A 24,676-nucleotide genomic window follows, 5' to 3' on the forward strand; every position below is an offset into this window, starting at 1 on the left:
AAGTGTTTGAAACTAAACCGAGAATGATCTGTGACTATGTACTATGACTACAGCTGCGGTTTTACGCATCCAAATGAAATGACCACACAAGTTTCTCATCCTCATTTCCAGTTCTCAAAGAAGAACTGACAGGAATTGACAGTTTGATCATGACAGCAGCAGCATCCCATGAAATGTGAAACATACCCAACCACAAAAAGTTCAATAGCCTTCTCAGAAAAATGACATGGGAACTTCAGTTAGACCACTAAAAAAAAAAAAAAATCCTAAAGGCTAAGCTAACAAATTATTTTAAGCAGTGGTGTTAAAAGATTACAAGATTGACATAACACAGCCTATTGCACAACATACTGTTTAGAGAACAGCTTGTCTTCTCAGCTGGTGTGCACCTCATTGTCCACATACTGCAGCTCAAGGCAGGAACTGCTCAACTGCAGGGAAGGTGGGAGACCAGGCTAGCTGTAAAAAAGGCAACCTGGAACCTTTCAGGCAGAGACTTCTCAAACATAAGTTTTTAGTCCAGGAGAAACCAGAATTCCAAGACATAAAATGGAAAAAGGCTTAGAAAGTTGATTTAACTTTCTGAAGTTGAGCTTTTTAAAGACATATAAACAAAGACATCATATTGCTAATGACAAAACCTGTGGCAAGAATTTCAGTTTAAATGGCAAAGGAATAAGTTAAGGGAACAGATGTAGCTTCTTTAAAGCTACTTAATTTTTATGCTGTGAATTCTACATAATGAGATCACGGGTAGTGAACAGAAACTTAAGAAAATCTGTAATAGATGTTAAAATCATGAAAACAGGAAGAAACAGATGTGTCTTGATATAACAAACACAGTGGCATGGAAAACCAAACGCAAGGTAAGTTCCACACAAGAATAATTTTTGGTTAGGAGTTATGAAATCTAAAAAAAAGGCTACATGTAACTCAAAGAAATTACTGTTAATTGGGGGAGGGGGGAATGGCTACTTTTACATATATTTATATCCTACAAATACATATGCAACAGGCCATGAGAATGCCAGGACCTCCACCATGAACTAAAACATGACTTCTTGTTATACCTGAGGAGTAATAACAGATTATGGGAAAAAAAAAAAAAAAAAAAAAAGGCAAACACATAATTTAAGTCAATAATGGCCAATTATAGGCATAGAAAAAATGATGAAGAGGCCATAACAGCATAGATCCATAAAAAATACTTGTTAAAGGAGACTCTAGAACTACTTTCATTGAGAGGAAAAAAAATTAGAGGCCATATATCACTGTACGTTTGCAACTTCATATCAAGTCTGATTTTAAAGATCATATCCTATAGTCTTTGGGCACACCAGATTAAATAGAAACAACTAGCTATCAAATATTCTCCCCTTCTTTTAATATTTGCACATCATTGCTTCTTGTTGTTGACAAGAACAGGTAAGACGTTTTCACAAACAATAATTTAGAATGCAACCTTTATTTTCCTACTACATACTACATTAGCATCATGTATTAGCACCTCCATTAGTAGTAAATATTAATTAATCAAATTTAATTAATTAAAACGCTCTAAATTATGACAGGAAAATCTGCTTTTCTGGTAAAGCAGGTTACCATTTCTCTAGAAACAATAAAACAACAAAGCTTGGATTTTTCATGTCTGTTTTCCAGGAACTCTCCCACACAGTACTCTCAGTGTGGCTTTGGGTACATCAATCACACAACCATAGAGGTTCAGAGCCTTTCTACCTCTCCCCAGATCTTAATCAATTTTGAGAAGGATTAATATCCCATGTTCCTTCTTCCTCCCAGGCAAGAGGCTTATCATGAACCTTAGAGAAGATTAATGCTCTAACCACAGTCCCAGTCCTCCCCCAGTTTCTTCTGAATTACTGTTCCATATTTTTCAAGCAAGCATCATGATAAACTACTTCAGTACAATACTTCTTTATACAGTTTTTGCACCTTAGTACATATAAAAATCACAACAACTATTCACTAATTTTCTATCACGTGTGACACATTTGTCAGTCCCCAAACATACCAGAGAAGTACTCAATTAATTTTCACAGTCTAACACAGAATCTATGGCTTTAGAACATTTCAAATCTTGGATAAAATTAACTGTGGATCTAAAGGTAAATCAGAATTAGGAATATTACTACCTATTTAATCTTTAAATAAATTTTCAAGCTTTCAATGAGAAAACAAATACCATCACTATATAAAAATGGTATTTTATAAGCAGAGAAGAACTGTCAAAAATGGGGAACAAATAATAATCTTCCTGAAAATAAATCTGTAGGCTAAAAGTAACACCTCCATTCTACTTGGATCCATGTTTAAAGACAATTCCTCCCCCCCATCCCTGCTTCCCCCAATCCTGCAATACTAATAGGCAAAACAAGTATGGAAAGATTTATTTTTTTCCTTGCAAATTACCTCACAATCACTCTCTCTATATAAACTATCCAGAGTCTGTAGCTAAGTATTAATAGTATTATAGACCTGCCACCATAATGAGCCAGTAAAGATCTAGGTAACATATTTAAAGGCATAAACACTGCAATAAATTTGCATGCACTGCATATTAATACAATCTTCAGAATCAAAGGGGGAAGATTAAGCAGCATCAACAATTATTTTCATGTCTAAATAGGAGTATTTTTTATAAAATCTTGGAATAAAAAAAGCTTACTTCAGAGGCACTAAACATGTTCCATCATTGTATAGTAACTTTACCAAACTGAAAGCCAAATTAAGAACCTAAGAGCAGAAAACAGGGCACAGAATAGAGAAACCAGATAAAACATCGGTGAGAAACACGAGACTGAGTATCATCACCTTCCACTTCCATTACCCTCAACAAAACACAAGCACTGTAACAATTACTACAGTCCCCCTTCATGTCAAATCATGTTCAGTATCTAGAAGCTATCTTTATAACCTCTGCTTACTTTATAACCTCCTCTTAATACTTCATAAAAAAATTATTTTAAAGCACTTTCAGCTTCAGCTGGTAAAACCAGAACCATCACATTCTTCACAGAGCACAACTGAAAACCTCCTACTCCTTAGCTGAATTCACACTGATATCCACTCTCCTCTATGACAGTCATATGACTCACAGATACTTAAAAACTCAAGGTCCTATTTACAAAGCCAGCTCTATCAACAGCTGGGGGAGAGAAAAAGTTTACTGGACTTAATCCTTGCCTTAAATCAGACCGTATCTCAAGGTCGTATTATTTCACATTATTCAGGAGAACTTCCCCCCTCCTGACAGGCCAGGATGCCAAGGCGGAAACCAAAATCCCTGTTCTACATGCAACAGTTAACACTTCTCTAAATTCTGCTCTACAGTATTAAACCCCAGTCACTTCAAGTGCTAAATGTTCTTAACTGCATTAAAGCTGTCACTAAAACTAAGAAATTTTGCTACCAAGATAAAAACCATATCACTACTCATTTTGAGTGAAATTCTCCTGCTGGCAGCCACTGGAAGCTTAAATATTCTTTAGAGATATGAAAAATATTTAATCCATTTAAAGGTAAAATCTGTAAAGAAAATGAGATCAATTTTTAATACATAAACATAATCAGCCCAGCTACTGAAGGCATTGTGTCAGTGTCTCGAGCATGCAGCTCATTTTTACTGCATGCACACTTGCTATCTTACTGACCATGCTGCAAGGAGCAACTTTTCCCTATCAAAACAACACAGAAATAATCAAATTGCACTTCCGACCAGTTTGCAAGTAAATATATGCAGTATGCAAGTAAGAGGCAGTACTCAATAATAAGAAACCTGAATTTTGGGAAAAAAAGCTTAGTTTTATTAAATCCTTACCAGTTGGCTCAGACATAAAATTTGGAAGCTTGGAAAGATACTTTTAAAAATTATACTGTTATTTTTCTATTTGAGTTAACAGTGCTTCCAAAATTACTTTTCTCGTTTCAGGCTGAGGCAGACTGAGGACACTGAAAACAAGGCAGTGCATTAAGGCATGGTCCAAAGCGACCTGATCACTTGTTTTGCCAATACTACAAACATACACATCCAAAAGGTGTCTTACACTACAGTTTTGAAAGAAGCTCTGAACATGCTGAAGAAGCAAGCACATTTCAACACTCACCTTGAAACTCTGAGACAAAGGCTCTGAAGAGTACATCATAACTAACACAACATTCTTAATGCCTTTTGAAGAAACTACTTCATATTTTACATCAAGCTTTCCCTCTGACATATTTGCCTTTGGTGTGCAAATCCAGTAACAACCTACTTACCACAGCAAGCTGTGTTCGTGATGCTACTGTATGAAACACTGCAGGCATCATAAGAGATTCTTCTACTTTCAATTCCATCTCATTCTCTGCTGAAAACGTGGTTTTGGGGATAGCTGGTGGACGTTCACACAAGATCATTTCTTTGTTGAATAAAAAAATTGGGTTGGTGTCCTACACTCAAAAGGAAAACAAAACCAAACATTGAGTAAAGGCAACTTACTGTTGAATCATGAATTATTTCCCCATGTGGGTAACAAGTCTTGAGAACAATTTAAAATCTACAGTTAGAAACTGAATACATAAACATCTGTTTTTAAAATCAAAGAAATCCAGCAAACAACACACCATGGAAAAATACTTAAAAATCCCTTAGTTATGAATCTTTTTCTTCACCTGTATGAAAGTTTAGACTAAGAATGAAGCATAAGCAGCATACTTACTGTTCCAGCACTGTAACTACACACTCTTCTGTCTGGTGCCATACACTCTCCTCCATTGACAACCAATACTTGGTGCTGAATGGCAATCTTATACTTTGTTTGAATTGCATGTTTCAGATCAGCCACACTGAAAAAAAAAATGAGAAGAGAAATGATGCTACCAGATTACTCATGTCTTTAATTTTGTGTATTTCTGTAAGAGACACAGGTGACCTGTCTGTATCAAAGCAGACATTTTTAAAAGAAACACTTTTATTCTGCACAATGACGTATTTCTAAGTTTTGTAAGTGGTGTGATGTGTTGCATTCTGGATATCCAGATAATAAGCTATCCGGTAAATAAAAACAGCTTCTGCATTGCTGATGAGTCACCAGCAATTACTTTTTCCAAGATCTTAAGCATGCTAAAATTCTGGATTAGGTCACACCAAGCATTTAGGGTAACAACTGTAAGTCATATATTTTTTCTTGAATTTATACTTTATGACCAAACAGCTGACTTGCTAAAGCCCTAGTAGTCAAGACTATCAACACTTCATTATTCGTAACATAACCACAATTCCACCTAATAAACTCTGACTGATTCACTGTACATGAAGTACCACAAAGCACTTAACAATAACAGGATATTTGACAATTGATATATATACAAAAATTTTTTATAAACATCACAGACTTTAACATAGAAACAGTATATCAGTCTCTATGTTTCTTTAACATAGAAACAGTATATCATTTTCAGGTTTTAATTCACCAGACTTACACACTTAATTCTAGCTGATGACATCTTAACATTACTGCATATTTTAGACAGTTTTAGACTTTGTTATTAAGACACTTGTAAACAGCAAAGTAAACAAGAATTTACTAATCTGATACAGTTACTGACCCCAGCCAACATAACATACTGTGGCAGCACCTGCACAAAGGTATAAAAAAAGCTTCAGAGTATGAAGTGAATAATATAACCATCAATACTTTGGTATAACTGGTAGGAAACATAACAGTGTTACTGTTACTTGAAAAAGATCATAAAGATCTGTTATTTAAAACAACCATGATTCAGCATCACATCATAAATGTATTACAAACCTCCCACGAGGACAAGCTTGTACTTGCTAGCTGTGCTAGAGTAACCATTCACCTATCACCTCCACGGTCTTTAGGAAAATAACTTGGCCTGTCCATGTACAAGGAGACAGGCGAAGAACCCAAGAAAGTTAACCTTACTAGAAAGAGCAAGTCTATACATACAGATACACAGAGTAAGCAGTTACACTGTTCAGCTGAAGAGTCTTTGATTTTGCATGGTTCAGCTGTTGGAAAACTTTCTAAAAGAACAATTCAATTGAGCAAAAAGTGGCCTCGTAACAAATTATTAAGAGCCTGGCATGCAGCTTAGATACTGCACCTCACTCACCATGATTTAGAAATGTAATGTCTAAATGCATTAGCCAGCTTACAGGGGTGTGGGCACATCTGTAAATGACCCAGTAGAAACAGAATGGCTGCAACACTATTACATGCTCAGTAATAGTCTGACTGTCAGCTGGCATCAGAGAAGAGCACACAAAAACAGTCTAGACAGTCTTTTTTCAGTCATGAAAATTACAAATAAGAATTCAGGAGAAAGGAAACAATGAATTAGAAAAAAAAAATCCATGGTAGAAATCTTTCTCACCCAATTACTTGCAGCACATTAATCACTGACAGAGTATGAAGAGAGTAGGTGAGCTTGGCTCTTGCTACCCCCAAGGTGTCTTGCACATGAGAACAGTGAAAAAGCATACAATACAAATTCTCTAAAAAGCATCTATACAATAGCAAGACGCTTTTAGTATGCAGTGGGAAAAAACCACAAACAGTAAATGTGTTGGGACTTAATCATGATCCTCTAATAGTGACTCAATTCTTAATCGGGCCTTCAGAAGTTCATGGTTTACATAGAAAATCACACAAAATAGTTTGGAGTCTTTCTTACAACATAGCACACAACCAACTTTTACCTATCTAGCCATGAAACAAAAACCTTCATGCCAATTCCTTAGCATCCAATCTAAAATCATTCCAGGGCACACATTTTCTTCAGAATGAGTGTACTAACAAGAGAAAGAACGACCTGCAGAACTCCCTCTATGATGACAGACAGTAAAAAATGAGCCTTTTATAGAGAAAACCCAAATAAAAATACCATTCAAAAAAAGATCAGAAGTAATTCTGACAGTTTTTTCACCACCACACCCAGTGAGGAGCAGGGCATTTTCTGCCACTGTCCAAGAAAGTAAGTAACTTCTCATAGAAAGAGTAACTCCTCCATGGAATCACACACACAGGCAAGGTATTGAAAACCTAACAACAAAAAAAAAAAAAAAAAAAAAAAAAAAAAAAAAAAAAAAAAAACAAACTCAAAACCAAACACCAAAACAAAAAACAACAACAAAACAACAAAGAAAAAAAAACAAAACCAAAACACCAACACCACACCACCACCAAAATTCACTCAAATACCAGAAAATCTAGAGGGAAAGCTACAACATAATAAAAAAAAAATCTAATCTTCATCTGTCAAATACTTAGTATACAAAAGTTTACACACTTTTTAATTTAAAACAAACAACACACAATTAATTTACTCTCTTACTTTTGTACAGCAAGTTCAGTATCAAATGTAAGGGTAGTTCCAGTGTTGACCAAAAATACATATAGCTTCATGATGATTTCTTTAGGTCTCTGAAGTTTATAACTTCCACTGCTAAAATCATTTAGAAACTGAAACAAAAATTTCAAGTAGTATTAGTTTCACAGGAGTTATGAAAAAGACAGACATACACTTTCAAAAACACTCTTTAGATATATAGTTTGTGAATACATCAGTGCCCACATTCTGCAGTTTTTTATTCATTACCAAAGACAGAGATGTCATTCCTCTAGCCAGAAACACAGGCACGGTAAGTCTCTGCATATACAGACAGTTAGGAGAACACATGAGAAAATGCACTGATAAGAATAAAAGAAACTAAATTAGAAAAAAAAAAAAAAAAAAAAAAAGAAGAAAATATGACTTTCAGTTGCAGAAGCCATCACCTGGCTTTTCTCAATTATGAAATACCTTTTCAAAGCCCCAGATAGTAACTACCAGACGTCTTTTCTAGATTTTACAAACAACATAGTAATTCCTCAACTTACAGCCACTAAATCTAGCTGCTCACTGCTATCCCTACCTGTATTTTTCCCTCAGAAACTGAATAATCAGCACAAAGGAAAAAAAAAAAAAAAAAAGGCAAAATTCCTTTTTGTATTTGTCTACAATAAGTAATAGCTTAAAAAACCATTTTCTTCTGTTATCAGCATTAGTGAGATTTGTAACTTCTTTCTTTGTTACTAATAGCAAACATGAAGTATTCAAGCAAGAACGTGCAGGTCAACACACAATTTCAGTCCTGTAACCTAACAAGAAACTGGATGAGTAACTCCATGTACCTGTTTTTCTAGTGTATGTGAAAGATGAAAAACTTCAACCTGCCTCATAAAAGACTGAGATTTAATTTGAGATTCTATACCTGAAGTACTTCATACTTCTGAGCCTTTTTCTCTTCTCCTTAGGAGCTAGGAAGTTTATGAGTAATTTCCACCACACTACCAAAGCTGCTGTAGAAATACAAGCACTGCAGTCACTAATGACCTGAGATTTTTATGTGGAAGGAATTACAAAAAGTTAAGCTGTAAGTTTTAGCCACTAAGCATTATTTTTATATCATTATAATAATGACTTTTTTGATTAAATTGCTACACAGGTAAAATAAGTCATCCCTTTTTCCTTTAAATATTAGTAAGACACACATACAGGGTCCACACAACCAATCATATTACTCAAAAATTAGTCTGAATTTGCATCTATCTCCTTGCCCACACATAGAAAAATTGACAAATCACAGAGAAAAATAACAAACATGCCATTAATATGGGGAGGGGGGAGAGGTTTTATCAGAATATTTATTCCAGAAAGTTAAGAGCTTGCTTACAAGAGAAAAGTTATCCTCACACTTTTCAAGCATTAATTATAGTCCTAGTTAAAACAGGCATTTTCACAAAAAGGCTTCAGAAACAGAAGCACATGAAATAAAGAAGGACCAGTTAAATAATTTGATCTGAAGAGAGTGTTGTTGTCCTTACACCTGAACTCTACTGTACTCATGGCATCAGCTTCATTTTAAACTAGAAAAAGAACAACATACTCTATAAACTAAGTTATTAGACAGGTAAAAACTGCTGAACACCAAGATCATGCTAGAAGTTCCTTATTTTATTAGTAAATTCTTTAGACCATGCACCCATCCTTCTTGTCCCAAAGAGCATTAGTGACTGTGATCCAGGTAGAATTAGAAACAAGCATTAAATAATTCAATGTTTCAAGCAAGCACCACAGACCACATCACAGAAAAAAAATCCCAAAAAATCAAACAACAAAAAACCAAACTCTTTTCCATCTAAGCACAGTAAAAGGCTTGTATAGTACTTAGTTTTCATATGAACATTACTACCCAAGTTAAAGCAACATTTAAGAAAGAATGTGTCCAAGACAGATACAAAGCAAAATTTTAATCAAGCATTTAGTCATCCATACCACAACACTAAACCTAACTAAAACACAGAAAAAAGAAACATTATTAAGATCAACAATATTTATGACAGCATCTGCCTGACATTAGGAGTCTCTAACTCTTGAACTTCAGACAAAGAAAGAATTACCTTCAGGCATTATACAGAGCTTCCATCTTCTTCAAATTCAAGAGGAGAGTAACTGCACACATTCGCTTTAGTTGATTTTTGGCAACAGAGTAGCATGGCTGTTCAAAGCCAGAGAAGATCTGCAAAGAAAAGATTCAGAATGCAATTACTACTAAAATGTCAGGATTTTATGATCATAATTGCATCTAATACAGAAATCAGCTTATGTTAGTGCCAGAAGAATAATTATGTGGTAGTTGTTTGGGGTTTTGTTAATTAACAATGCTATCCAGTCACAAGTCTGCCCAGATCTGCTATACATCTGAATACTTCAGCCTATCATTTTCGTTTAAAATAACTGTTAATCATACTTTTGAGTATTTACAAGGAGAGAAATTTAGTTCACTATAAAGAACTGCTTGCTTTTCCATTAACTGAAATTATTTTTCAGAACTGATGCAGAATGCTGATACGGTGATGCTGAGAGCAATAGAGAAAGTCTTAACAATGCAATTTATCTAAGTAAATCCAGCATTAAAAGGTATACATGCTACTGCTGTTGAATAAACAGTCTTATCTACCAGCTGTCTCCCACAGATTCCTTCAGGAACCAGTATCACCTTCCTCACCTGAAAGGTAACCTATTTTGCTAAGCCATTCACCTACTGTCAAGATGTGTTATATTTATTATTCTATTTTTTTTAATAAACTGAAGATGTTACCATTCCCAGCTGCTTGTCACTGCATCTTTGCCAGGCGCTTCCTCTCCCAGAACTGCTTTTTAAACTACAATGGAAACTGCAACAACCAAAATGAGCCAGATCAGCAAAGTTGATCTTTTTAGGCTACCCTAGTCCATTTTAACTCTGTTCAGTTAATGAGCAGTGCTAAAGGAGAAGGAGCCTTGGAAAAAAACATGTGGATGAGCTGTGAGGCTCAGGGCAGTGAAGCAAGAGCACCAACTCCAAACTGCAAGCAAACATTCTTTCTATCATGTTAATGCCCTAGCAAGCTTTCTGAGAAGATGATCAGGCACTATAAAGGGTGATAATCCATTACTAAAAATAGGCTTGCTGAAGCCTGAAAACCATTAGAACATGTAAACCATTTTATACAACCTATGCTACTACAGATAAATCAAAAACACTCCATCCACAACAGAAAACTTTAATAAATGAAAAAATTATTTAATGGTCATGGAACAGAAGAATTCTCTTCCTCCCTTTTGTCTACTCGCTCTTCACTTCTATGCAAAATGCACACATGACATTTTATCAGAAGCAAAGGTACAATAAGAGGGAAACCACCAGTGTGCTTAAGTGCTACCATTAAAAAAAAATTAACTGAAGTGTCCTCCTTCCCGTTTAGCTTACCAGCTGTGAGTAGTTGTCCTGGAGCAAAATGAATTTATGAATACTTGCTTTAGGTCAAAGTAATGCACATTAACATGAAACTACTGAAATACTTCTGCCACAAGCTAGGAACACAACAAAATCTCTGGTCTTAGAATTCCTTTGCAACCAAGACAAAAAAAAAAAAAAAAGTGCTGTTTCTTCACCCACCATTTCATCAGACAATGATGGGGGAAAAGAACTACACTAATGCAGGCAGGACAAATTTTTATTAAGTTATTCTTTAAAAAAAAAGGAAAAAAAAAAAAAAGTTGTGAATTCACAAAATTCACCCACTCTCAAGGATGTTACAAGTTTCAGTAAACACTTTCACAAGAGGAGAATGACATAAAGCAAGGCTCCAGAGAATCATGGCTTAAACAGCAACCTCTTGCAGATTCAATGATGTCCAACAAAGACACACTGCAGCCCTTCCTCCTTTCAGCAGGAACTATGTCAAGTGCTGCTCTGCAGCTGCCTGTCTTCACAACACTGGAAGAAAATTAATTTTGAGAGCTCTCTCTAGTCTTGCATCTCTGGACAACATCTGCCTGGACTGTGCTCAAAGTTACAGAGGATATGAGTTAAAACCTACCACAGTTGCATAAGTTTATTTTTCTTTCAAAGGTCAGGTTATTGCAGACTATTACAGGCAAGGTCAGCTACATATCACAAATTGGCCTTTAAGATTGTTCCAAATATTCCAGAATATTGTCATCATGCAGCAGTAACACAAGTTCTTAACATTGTTTTGGAGTGCAAGTCACACCATCAAGCTTCAACAGAATATATCCACATACATTTTGTTCTTCTGTTTGTATTACTGCAACAGCCATTAGGAGAATATCAGGCTTTATTTATTTTTAGCATTCAACCTTTACATAGTGTTACAAGTTTCAAGGCTTTTAGTGTTATGCTGCTGAAATAATTTTCATTTTTTTTAATAGAGGTTTAACAACTACACAATTTGACAGCTACTGAAGACAGAGCTGCTACCTATGTAATCAAACAAAACACAAATTACTAACCCACCAAGATTATCTGTTAAAATTGTGTGACTTGCAGCATTAGACTCATGCTATCACATAAACTAGATCCTTCACACTATGGGATAGAAGTCTGTATGACCAATTGCCACGAATTATCAGTAATACCATTAAAAAACAGCTGAACATTTGAAATTTTCTGTTGCAGGTGCCAGATCAGACAGAATATGGCAGACATAAATAAAAAGAAAATAAATAAGATGACCAAAATGTAAGAATGGAACAAAGTAAAAAAAGCTCCCATAATTAATTGAAAATATGCATATTGTCACATTAGGCAATAAAACACCAAAACCAGCCATGAATACACAGTGCTGGTTGTAACATACCTTTCACTGTTCTAAACACTATTTACATGGCAATGCAATTACTGCAATCTTCTCCTATATTATATAAATTCTTCAACAAGCAACTACTTTCGAAGTCGGTGTTGATCAATACTTTCAACACATGCTGTTTACAAGTACTGAGATGTATCTCAGTTCAGAACTTGCTCATTGTTACATCTCTAAAAGCAAATTCATGTCTGTTTACAGACTCTTACAGCACAGGCATCACAGCTTCCACACCACCCTACAAATAATCCTATGGCTACATTAACCATCCATTTCTGCCCTTAAATGCAGAATCTCTGCATCTAATTACCCAATGCTGACTGTTTCATTGTTTCATAGTACAATTCTTTCAAACTTCACAAACTCGAACACTGAATCATGTCATTCAAAACAGGACAAAATAGAAATCAACATTTATGCTGTTTGGGTTTAATGGGACATTAATCGACTTCATTTTAGCTATTAAGCTCCCCCCGTTATTATCTTATCTTAATTGTTCACCCTCATGCTTCTGACATCTCGTTTCCCATACTTTCTTTATAAACTGGATTACAAACTAAACTTGAGCAAACAGAGGTACTGATAAACTCTTCTTTAACACCATAAAATTTAAACTGAACTATGCCAAAGTAATTGGCTTTCCTTTAAATCCAGTGGTGTAAAATTCCATCCACTACAGCAACACACAAGCAGGATATAGTATCTTGCTTTTTGTTCCCAGGGAAGAGCAGGGAAGTGTTGCTCCACATCCGCATGCTAAGTGTGGTACTTATCAAGGCTTCATCTGCCAGGTCAGATAGAACCAAGAGGCCCAAACTCTTCTCCCCCTATGTATATCTCCAGGTCAAAATGGGCTCAAGAAAGCAGACAGAACTAGCTGAATTACCTGATCAAGGCAAGATTGTTCAAACAGTGCCTGCATTCCCACACTGCTATTAGACAGTCACATACTTCTGTGTGATCACCATCTATCCGTGTGCTGTTGATAAAGAAGTTTCACTTCCCTTACTGCAGAAGCACTGAGGCTACACTACAGGTAACTATCTCCCATATGAGTCATAAATGTTACCCCAAATGACCAGGGTCAGGAGTCTCACAGGACACCACCCCAGAATTTCTGCCTGTCAAAAGGGCAATTCATCTGAGGCAAAGGCTGACAAGTCTGTGACATGCTTAAAAAGACTCAAGTACTATTCCTCATTCAGTAAATATATTATCTGAATAACATCTCCCCTCAAGGCCAATATACCTTTATTACCTCTTGAGATGGAGTCAACTTTGGAGCACATTAGCATGTTATTAAATTGTGCTTCATTTCCATACCGCAAATCTGAAGGTTTGCCTCTAAGATACTACAGTTCCTGAGATCTCACCTTTCAGAGCACGATTTACTGCTTCAGCTTGACTTAAGTAACTCTGTAATAGACAAAGGTGCAAGACCAGCGCAGAATATTCCTTACAATTAATTTTGTTTTCTTTTATAAACCTGCCTTCTACCTCCACTTCCTTTGTTTTTTTCCAAGTGCTCTTCTCAAAAAATGCTCTCTTGCTCCAACTTACAGACCCCAGAAGCAGAGTATTTTATAGCAGATAAATCAAAGGAAAATGAAAATAGAAACTGAAGCTAAATTTAATGCAATTAACACCTTTCTTAATGTCAGTTGTAAGATCCTGTCTAAAAGTAGGCTCCAAGGATCTTTCTTCAATACTGCAACCTAATGCATCTAACCAGAAATACCTTAATTTTGCAGAACATTACTACTACCACCACCAGAAGACTAGAAAGAATGACCTCATTGTGAGGGCACATTCTTCAATAATGCTTTATGCAACGGAAATGGCTATGTTTCTAAAATACAGTGCAAATGCAAACCATTTTCTGGATAGCCAACTGTTGACAGGAAATATGCTTTAGAAGGCACTGAAAAAATTAAAAGAAAAACTAAAACATTAAAAAAAAAACCTAAGCTGTGTGATGAGTAAGTAGTAGGGCTCCTCCTGACCCAGCTGCAGCGACTCATTTTTCTACTCCTCCGAAATAAATTTAACTAGAAGACCACATTTAATCACCAAGATATATACACCGCTGAAGGTGGAGATCCTATCTCCCATTACCACCTCATACCAAAGCCTATAAACCTCATGTTCAAGCCACACTGCAGTCTTAAAGAAAGGCTGTCAATCCCTGACATCTGTAAGGTGCCATCTGGAGCTCTATTTATATGTTGAGATGTGCATCAAACACAGAGGCGGTTACTTAATTACAGCATCTCCAGCAGTCACTGTGCTCTCAACAGCTCCCAAACTCAGCTGCTGGTCAGCAAAGGAAATCTTTTGCACTCAACCCAAGAGCCAAGCTGCAATCCTGCAGAGCAACCAGGACACATCCTAAACCCCTACTTCCCAATTCACTAAAGAGGAATTTCTGAAGTCAGTAATTCAGTATTTCATCCTCTAAGAGGCTTCATCCCCCCTTCTCCTCCTTAAAGATGAATCATTTTATATTTTACTAACCTAATACTTCAGTTACATATGGCCAACATATTCAGAGTTGCTCCTACAATTCTGAATTACATGGAAGATCCTCCTTCAGCTAAGTAAAGTAGGTGCTGCAATGCCTTCAGAGGTCCTCAACAACATCAAGGGTGAAAGAGCAGATCAGAAGCAAATCTGGGCAGGCAAGAAAACACTGTGCATTAAAGAGTGGCTTTGAAATTGGTGTGGCCCAAAACAATGCAGCTTCTCACAAGTTCAGACAAAACTTACACTGTGAACTCTAGAAATGCGATAGTTTCAAACATGTTCATAAGGCAACAAGCCCATTATCAGGCCCTGTGTCAGGATTCCATATGGACATGATCATAAAGCTACAAATCTGATGGTTAGCATCTATTTACACTGCTGTTTTTACTGAGGTGAAGAGCTGCCAAAGCACAGTCCATGTAACAGCTCAGACAAAAGTTCTCCTCTTCCAGAATACAATTTTATCCCATTTTTCAAAACCCCACATCTCTTACATGATACCAAATTAAACTCCTGTGCCTCAGTTAACAGGTACAAGCCAGAAAACAAACCTAGGATTTCTGACAGTCATATTGCTAGGAAACAGCCCACAGCCTGTAGAAGTATCCCTTTTCTTTATTTCCTTTGTTTTTAATTGATGGAAACAAGTCTTTCCACAGCTGTCTGCACCTTAGTTTTTGACAAATTTGACTGAAGGTTTTGTCAAATTTTTCTTTTTTTAATGTATAATTGTGCCATTTGAAAGTATTTGTGGAGTACAAGCCTCCCTGGAATAACAGAGATTAGTATGATCTCTTTGCAAAGATCGGGTGCATGGAGCTTCAGGTGGTTTTATTCAAGTTACTGACTGACTCCATAGTGGTGGGAAGGTTCTTCCTGTAGGTACACACTCTTTAAAATAATTAGCATGTAAAATCTTTCAGTGTTTGCAAACAATTCTGCAAGAAACAGACAACAAGAATTCCATTCTTCCTTACACCCAACTCATACAAGTTGGCACCAACACTTCTCCCACTAACACTCTCTCTGATCAACCAAGACCACAAACTCTGGTAAACAGAAAGAGCCCCAGACTTAGGAATCCCTTTCCTCAGCCAGTTCTTCTCCTGGTCCTTTCCCAGCACCAACTTTCAGTGGTGCAACTACACATATTTCTGTGGAATAAACCAGATGACTTTGCTGTAAAAAGTTAGAAACAGCAGAATTCTCCAGGATACTGATAGCTCAAATTGGTACCATGATCTGGCTCATTACATAACTCCACAAACTACACTTCCACTAAAGCTGGAAAGAGGCCAAGGAATACAAAGGACACTCAACATCAGAATTAATATTCAAGAAGACAAGTGAAAATTTGCAGAAGGTGTCATTCACTTTTCTAACTGCTTGTGCCATCCTCAGTTACTAATAGATTACTTCTTGGAAACCTAGTAAAACACCCCAAATCAGTAGCCTCTTTAAAAGCAGGCTAAGATAACTTAATAATGTGCAATTATTACAGATGCAACCAAGGACAGAGTTTCTCAAAATATAGTCTAGGAGGCCATTTCCCCTGTTCTTCCCTCTTCACATAATACATCCTAATGCTCCAACTTTTTTTTTTTTTTTTTTTTTTTTTTTTTTTTTTTTTTTTTTTAAATATGGAAAAGAGAAAAAACTTGGCCAGAACTATTTAAAAGATGGAACTACAGAACATAAGACTGATTAAATGGCATTTACTTCACAGGAATGACAACACTACAGATGGAAAAGAAAGCCAAAGACTGACAATAATGAAATGTAAGGCAAGTAAAGATCCTTCTGATTTAGTCTGACTGCCTACATAAAAGTCACAGGTTTTCCCTTAATTTCTATTCCTAATCAATCAGATTTTTTTAAAAAAATTCAAGTTTTCTAGTAATAAGGAAATCCACTACCATCTTGGTAAACTGTTTAATTGGTTTGTAACCTTCAAACTAGTTTCAAATTTTTCTTATCCTATATTAATTATAAAATTAGTATTTGAACTTTCATGATCTGAAGATAGAGTTCATTAAATTTCTTTTTTTAAAGTTACTTATAACTCACATGTCACCCACCAACCTCCTCCTTCATCATCAACCCTCTTGTATTTTCAGTGGTATCTGAAAGTAAAGGACCATCAGCAAGATGCAGAGCTGATATAACCCCAAGTATTCCCCAAGAATACATATTCAGAAATTCTAGATTTTTCTCAAATCAGTTTAACTCTTCTTGCATATCACATATTTAAAAATCACCTTCATACCTCTATTGGCAACGGTGTGAAATAAGATAACTGCAATGTGCTGAGAAATGAGAGAAGTTGCAGGATAGTTTGCAAAATATTAAATTGTCTCTAAACTCAAGAAGGTGTTTTCTAATTTTCATCTCCCCTTCTTTACCTTTCTGGAGTATAAATTTTCGGTAGCTTATAACAGCTAACAACATGCACAGATAAATCCCTTCATGTAGTTTTTACCAACTTAGAGGACTATACAACCACTAAAGAAACCCCAACAAAAACACAATTTACAACGACTGAGGTACTACAACTATATTCCTGCCTTATTGAACCCTGGTTGTGCCGTTTAGAGCCACAACATGCGTGTCAAAATGCTGTCGCAATACATTAGCTTTTTGAAATGTATAGCTATTTTACCACCAAGCCTTTTATATAGAAAGGAAAATTTACACACTACCCCTCCCCCCTTCATTCAGACAGAACTGAGAATTTTGAGTCATATTTTCAAACCATTCACTGGGTGAGAAAGTCTCTTTCAATCAGTAGACAACACAAGGACTTGTAGAGAATATTTTTAAATAGAGAAGTCAGCTTGAATTTACTAGTAGAACACTTATAATATAGCATAAGCACAATGTATTAGAAGACAGCTTCTAGTCCTGTTACACAATATATTCTTATGTAAGAATCTTCACTTCATCTGAATTTAATAAAGATACACACTGTGGAGGATGGAAGAAAAACTGTATATATAAAAGCACCATTTTGTCAGTGTGAACTGTTTATTCTAAGCCAACTACAATAAAGAAGGGTCAGATTTTCACAATTTTGATGTACCAGCACAGCTACTTGGGATTAACAAACTCAAAATAAAGTTTGAGATAAACCACTGACATTGAAAGTCCCTGCAGTATCAGGAAAAAAAAACACCATTCCAATGACAAAGAGCAAAATGTACTGCAGCTATAACTACAGCACAAAAGAGTATAACATGAACTAAACTAAACATAAACTAAACATGAACACAGAACTAAATCAAAATAGAATTTGAGAACTCAGAAACAGCTACCTCAAACATTCAAAAACGAGACCTCAGCAAAAGCAATTCTTACAGAATTTATATTTTTGCTTTGCTAAGGGTGGTATGATCTTTTGAATCCACAACGTAAGTAAAACTCTCCCTAAAATTAGTTCTTCAATACTGCATTCTACTTCTAAAATACATATCGGTTTCAATCTGTTTAAAATGAAAACAGCATACTGGCCTGTCAAACATATCTTCAAGAAAAATAATGAAGATTGATGTATCATACAGATACTAATTCCACCTAATCCCTCCAAATAAAAGCAACATGCAATCGAAACACTGAACACACTATTTCACTATTGCCACCACAGCATTCCTACTCTCCTGAAAAAAAACCAAAAATAATGTTTTAAAAGAAAGTGCTAAGAGATAGAGAAAACTTGAGCTATTTTATAAAGAGAAAATAAATCCATGTTCTGAAGTCAGTTAAAAACCCATTAGAACATTACTTAGGCAGAGCTCCTCTCAAATATTCACACACCATTCTTCTCATTGATCCTATAGCATTACACAGCAAGACAGATGCAGGACATTTGGAACCCAACTAGTCAACAAAGCAGTTTTATATTTTACTTTCCATTAACACAGGTCAGGAAAAAAAATCATACAGCACTCAAAGAAGGCTTTTTTGTACTTATTTGTACTAATTCATAGAAAACAGCCTATCACATTCTATCACAGCTTATTTTTTAGATGCACAAACTACTAGAACTTTATAGCACACCTAATCATTTCACTTTGGTGCAATAAAGACAGTAGGCCAAGCTGCGAAATCTCTTTCCAAAAGAAACTGTCAACATCTTGGATGGTCATAAAAAGCTAAACTGAGCTGTTGCTTGAGCTCAGAACCATGCTGAACCATGGACTGCAAACCTGAACAACCAAAGGAAAATACACACCTGGAGACTGACAGAAGACCACCAAGAATTGCCCTGACAGCCCTGGTGTTTCTCCTGACCAGCCCTGTCTCAATCCATGAATGTAAATGCGGTATCAAAAAATCTGGGTTGACATTTCTATTGACAACTTCCAATAACTAGTACTGAACTATTATTCATGCATTATTAACAATATAGTTACACTTGAATCTTGTTAGAAAACACAAAGTATATTCACTCCCAACCCTGCTTACAAATAGACAAGACTGAAAGAGCTGGTACATGGCTGTGATGGCTTCCAACTTGCCTTTCAACTGAGCTACATTAAAAAACCTAAAATTTAAATTAAAACTAACTAAAGAGTGGATCTGCACCATGAATTAACTCATAAATAGACAAGTGACTTTCTCAGTAACCACAGAATGTTAATTACTCCACAAAAATAATTGCTAGCAATTTCTTTATCACTATTAATCGTGCTGTAAGCTTTTACAACACATGATTCCTGTGAAGATCTTTCAACTTGTACACCAAAATCATTAGTCTGGCAAATCAGCTAGAAAGCAGACATTCTGTAATTCTTGTAATTGGATTAGTAATTTACATACTAATGATTTTTTTTTTTTGCCTGTTTGGTATCACTGCATTCAATCACATCCTGCAGTATAATACAATATTATTATGTAAGTTGGCATCTTCTAATCAAGTGTTTGCTACTCAGTAATACTGATTAACAACTTTGCATCAGAATGCTAACTATTAATAGGCTCCTTGAAAGTAGTAATATACTATTTCTTTTTGTCCCCTCCTCATCTTCAGAAAATGTTCACATAATGCCACTGAGCTGTGATCCAAAAATCAGCACAACCTTCTTCAGCAATATTGCAAATGCAGAAGGAGACACATGACTGCTTGGGCCCTATCCAAATAACTGAAGTAAGTGGCTCGTGTAACAACTGGGTACACACGCTATAGTTTCTCATTGTAACTTGTTTTCACTTTACCTCAACATGCTAATGAACCTATCCCGTGCAATTTAAGTCTCAAAGACCCTCACATCACTCTAAGAGAGTCTTTCAAAAGAATGTAACTGCCAGTTCAAAAGTAAATAAAGACTTAAGGACACACTGATAACATACAGAAAAATTCTTTACAGCGATTCGATTCCACTGTAACTGCCACTCTTATCAAAAACAAATCAACACGTACTACTCCCTTATCCCCAACATACACAGTCCCCTATTAAACCAAAACAACTGAAGTAAAGTTTAGAAATTAGGTGTTCCACCATGGCTTCTGCAAGGCTACACAACAGCTGTGTTCAGGCAACATGCAGGGACACACCGTTTTTTAAAGAGACACCACAAAAGACCTCGAAATAACCCTTGCCCTCTTCTCCAGCCAGAGCACAAGTCTGCTGCATACACTTCTAACTATAAATAGAGTAACCTGACATGGGAAGAGAGACAGCCCCTTGAACACGACCTTAGAAACTACTAACCCAAATCTGTACTGAGCACAAGCCCAGAGCAACACAACTGCGGCTATGATAGATTGCTATTTTACAATCTACAAAACACACAGCTACTTGCACAGAGTGCACAACAATAAAGTACTTCCAAAGCACAATTAGGTCTATCTTACAATAATCCATTATCCCCAAAGATCCCGTTGGTATTTCCACCTCTAAAACTGGCACAGTGAAGTCCCTTACCATGTGTTCTTCAGCAAGTAATTTTCTTTACTACTCTCAACATAATAAAATAAAGCCATTTTGAGTTCCAGGCAGCATTTATAGTAAGTACAAATATATCCTCTGCACACTTCAATCTAAACTTAAGGATGTTAGAACACGTAATTTTTTTCTTGTTAATATTTGCTTCTTGGCACGAAGGTTTGTATCAGACTACAAGGCAAGAGTAAGGTTGTTTCTTCATGTGCTTCCTCTTTTAAAAATTTCCCAAGGTACTACATACTAAATATTCTTAAAATTCACAACTTAAATATACCATAACAGTGTGGTTTTTCATTATTATTATTATTATTATGTAGTACTTCTATGATGTACAGAGATTAACTTTTTAAAAAGGTATGTATGGGATAAAAGACAAGGAGCAATAGCTTTAAATTGAAAGAGCATAAGTTTAGATTGGATATAAGGAAGAAACTTTTTACTGGGAAGATGATGAGACACTGAAACAGGTTGCCCAGAGAAGCTGCGGATGTACCATCCCTAGAAATGTTCAGGGACAGGTGATGGGGTTTTGAGCAACCAGGTCTAGCAGAGGATGTCCCTGCCCATGGCACAGAGGTTGGAACTAGATTATCTTTAAGGTGCCTTCCACGCAGGCCATTCTACAATTCTGACTCTATTTATAGTGTCATTCCTTCTTCTGAACTGTGTAAAATTCAACTGTCTGAAACATGTTTGTCCATTCTTGTCATTTCTCCAGCATTGCTGAGGTACCTTTTACCACACAGTTAAGCGCACACCTCCAGAAGTGCCCTTCCATAAACCAAACGGCACTAACTTCTTCTGACACACATATATCTGAATACAAGGGGAAAACAAAACAACAACAACAAAAAAAAAACCCTCCTCATTCTTTCCCATAAAGAAATAAAGGTGAAAGCTTAAAATATGAACCACAAGAAATGGCTCATGGCCAGTACATGCCAGGTAATTATTTCAGACAAAGACCAACGACACAAAAGGAAAAAAAAGCCATGGTTATGTGAGGTCTAAACTAACATTTCTGGGTTTCTCAGGACCAGACATGACTTTTTATTTCATGTCTAGATGATGTTAAGAAACATGAACATTACAAAGGTCAGCTCATTTAACTCTCCCAGCATTTATATTAGTATTTCCATCTCTGGATCACTGTCAGCCAGTACTTTTGGGGGTCAGCGAGAAAGAAAAGCGAGCACCGACCTACAGAACATCCTGAAAGTCTACCAAAGAGCCGTAAGGAAAAACCGAGGGGAAAATTCATTTCAGGCCACATGCTTCCTCGGGAGCAGGACCAAGTAAACAACCAAGGGAGAGGCAGAACAACGTTTGTAAACACACAGCGCTTCTGCACGGCTCTCGCCCGACCGCCGCCGAGGGCGAGCACGGAGGCGCTGCCAGGCTGAGTCATTCCTTGTAGTAACTTCTCCGCGAATCGCTCGCCCCGGCAGCGGAGCCCCGGGCGGGCAGGGAGCACCCCGGCCCGCCGGCGCTGCTCCCCTCTCAGGGCTGGCAGCCGCCGCCTCCCCGCAGCAGCTGCGCCGGGGTCACCCCGCCGCCCAGGGACCGGCTCCAGCCGCGGGATCCCGGTCCTCCTCGACCCCCGTTCCGCCGCCTCCCAGTTCTTTGTCGCCCGCCCCACGGGTACAGCCCCGCGCCCAGCGCCGGGACCGCCGCCCCTCGCCAAGGCCGCCCTCCCGGTACCGGAGTCCCCGCCTTCCCCGCGGCTGGGAGGGGCTGAGCGGGGCGGCGGGGGGAGCCCGCACGTCCCCGGGCAGCGCTCGGCACTCACCCGCGGGTCCCGCGCGGGCGGCGCCGCTCATCCTGCGGCGGAGGCGGCGCGTCTCCCCCGCGCCGCGCGGCCGGGCCCGGCGGCTCCGCGGGGACGCGCAGCGCCTCGGCAGGGCCCGCGGCCGAGCGGGGAAAGGCGGCGGGCCGGGAGGGGCGGCTCAGCGGGGCCGGCGGGGCGGGCCGGGGGCCGCGGGGACCGGGGGAACCCTGCCTGGAGCGGCCGCCGCCGCCGCCGGTGTTTGTTGTTGTCGTCAGCCGCTTCCGGCGCGAGGGCTGCCGGGAGGGGGCGGCCCGCGGGAGGGACCGCGCGGCGGAAGCGGCGGCGGCGGCGCCCGGGAGGGGTCCGGGGCGGGGGGCGGCCTCGGGAGCCCCGGTCCGGCCCCGCTGCCCACGGCAGGGCACCCAACACTAGACGGGGTTACTCAGAGCTCGATCCACCCGGCCCTGAATACTTCCAGAGGTGTGTTCATATCTCCCCACCTTACCTCTGGGCAGCCAGTTCGTTTCTTCACCACCGTCACGCTAAAGAATTATTTCCTAGTATCTAATCTAAACCTACTCTTTTTCAATTTAAACACGTGCGCCCTGTCCCTGCACGCCCTTGTAAGTGGTCCTGACCCTGTAAGTAGTTTCCCCCAAGTTCCCTTCAGAAACTGGAAGGCCACAATCAGGTCACCCTTGAAGCCTTCCCTTTTCCAAGCTGGACAATCGCGATTCATTCAGCCCTTCCCCTCACGGGAGCGGGGCTCCATCCCTCTGCTCAGTTTGACGGCCTGCTCCCAGCAGGTCCGTGGTGGGACCGCAGAGCTGGATGCAGCAGTGCCGGTGTGGTCGCAGCAGAGCAGAGGGGCAGAATTCCCTCCCTCGCCCTGCTGGCCGCGCCGCTTTTCATCCGGACAAGGATTGGCTTTTGAAAGTCAGTCCCTTGGCCTTAGCCGAACAGGAGGTTTATTCCGTTTCTTTTTAATCTGAGATGACAAGAGATCAAAAGTTCAGGAAATCTACAGAGAGGTTTAGTTATCTGTCCAGTATGTTTTGAGTTTTACTGTAAAGAACTATGCTGAAATAACTTATGTGCTTCATTTGCATTCGTAATTATAAAAAGAAATCTTAAAAAAGGATGCTTTTAGATGACTTGCAAAACTGTCTTACATTCTGCAGAAATGGGAAAACATCAGCTGCTACTAGAGAAACTTACCAAACACTAAAACTACAGGGATACCTGTTCTTACTGAACTTCTAGGTATCACCTCTCACTTAAAAAAAGTGAGATCACCATGGCCTGTCCAACTGAAGGATGTGTCTATTTCCCAAACACACAGGAAAGTTTATAAGACTAAAAGTTGAAACCTGCTAGTAAGGACAAACTGGAAAGAAATAAAAAGAGAAGGCTTCATAGCATGGGAATCAAGGGCTTTCTGTCACTATATTCTTTTTCCTGCCATAGGCATAGGCATATTATTTCAGCATTTAAGATGATGACTCTCTGTATTTCCAGTTGCTAAGCAGAACTTAGTAAATGTTCAATTCATCCCTGTGCCAGAAAGCGAGGTTAGCCCAGGGTGCACTCACTGTCCAGGCCAGACTCCCATTCCCCAGGGCTTGGCCCGAAGAACCTTGGGATGAGGACATTTCCACATAAATCAGAGAAGAGTGATTTGAGAAAAATACAAGAGGCTTGTTTGACTCAGAGAAGTGGGAGAGGATCACAATGCAATCACAAGGACATCCTCTAGCCAAGATCCCTTGAGAATACCATACAGCTGGATTGTACTTTCTCCGCTTCACCTCTCCTTCCGTAACATACACCATACACCATGGCAACATACACCATGGCAAACCATGACAAATGTTGTGGCCAGGGTATATTCAGATAAAGAATACACTCTGTACATAAGAGAATGATTGCAAAAAGGAGTGCAAGCATGTCATGGTCCCAAGCACAGGAAGGACAACATACTGGAAAGAGTCCAGAGGAGGCCACCAGGTTGGGTAGAGGGATTGAGGATCTCTCCTAAAGCTGAGAGAGTTTGCTTTGTTCATTCCAAAAAACAAAAGACTTCGGGGTGATCTAATTGCAGCCTTCCAGTACATTAAGGTGCTTCTCACAAGCTGGACCAGGCTTTTGGTTTTTACAGTAAACTTGTAGGAGCCACCTCTGCTATGTTGGAAGGCTTCCTGCCTGTTTGACACATTAAAGGCTGCTCT

The 24,676-nt window shown here is 38.3% G+C and overlaps 1 protein-coding gene across 3 annotated transcripts in view; it reads right to left on the reverse strand.

The window, feature by feature from the left end:
* The window catches only part of RB1CC1 (RB1 inducible coiled-coil 1), a 67,168-nt gene extending 44,581 nt beyond the window's left edge, over positions 1 to 22,587 (reverse strand). For 2 of the 3 annotated variants that reach the window (XM_066330995.1, XM_066330987.1), the window contains exons 1-5: positions 22,470 to 22,587; positions 9,465 to 9,583; positions 7,357 to 7,484; positions 4,716 to 4,842; positions 4,276 to 4,446 (exon numbers count right to left, since the gene is read on the reverse strand). In XM_066330995.1, coding sequence (XP_066187092.1) covers positions 4,276 to 4,446; positions 4,716 to 4,842; positions 7,357 to 7,427 — 369 coding nt within the window. In that variant the 5' untranslated portion in view covers positions 7,428 to 7,484; positions 9,465 to 9,583; positions 22,470 to 22,587. Of the gene's footprint in view, positions 1 to 4,275; positions 4,452 to 4,715; positions 4,843 to 7,356; positions 7,485 to 9,464; positions 9,584 to 22,469 lie in introns of those variants that run through there. The other variant, XM_066331003.1, reaches the window with a different exon arrangement.
* Positions 22,588 to 24,676: the final 2,089 nt, after the last annotated feature.

The sequence above is a fragment of the Sylvia atricapilla genome, chromosome 1 (genome assembly GCF_009819655.1).
Source record: "Sylvia atricapilla isolate bSylAtr1 chromosome 1, bSylAtr1.pri, whole genome shotgun sequence".
Lineage (NCBI taxonomy): Eukaryota > Metazoa > Chordata > Aves > Passeriformes > Sylviidae > Sylvia > Sylvia atricapilla.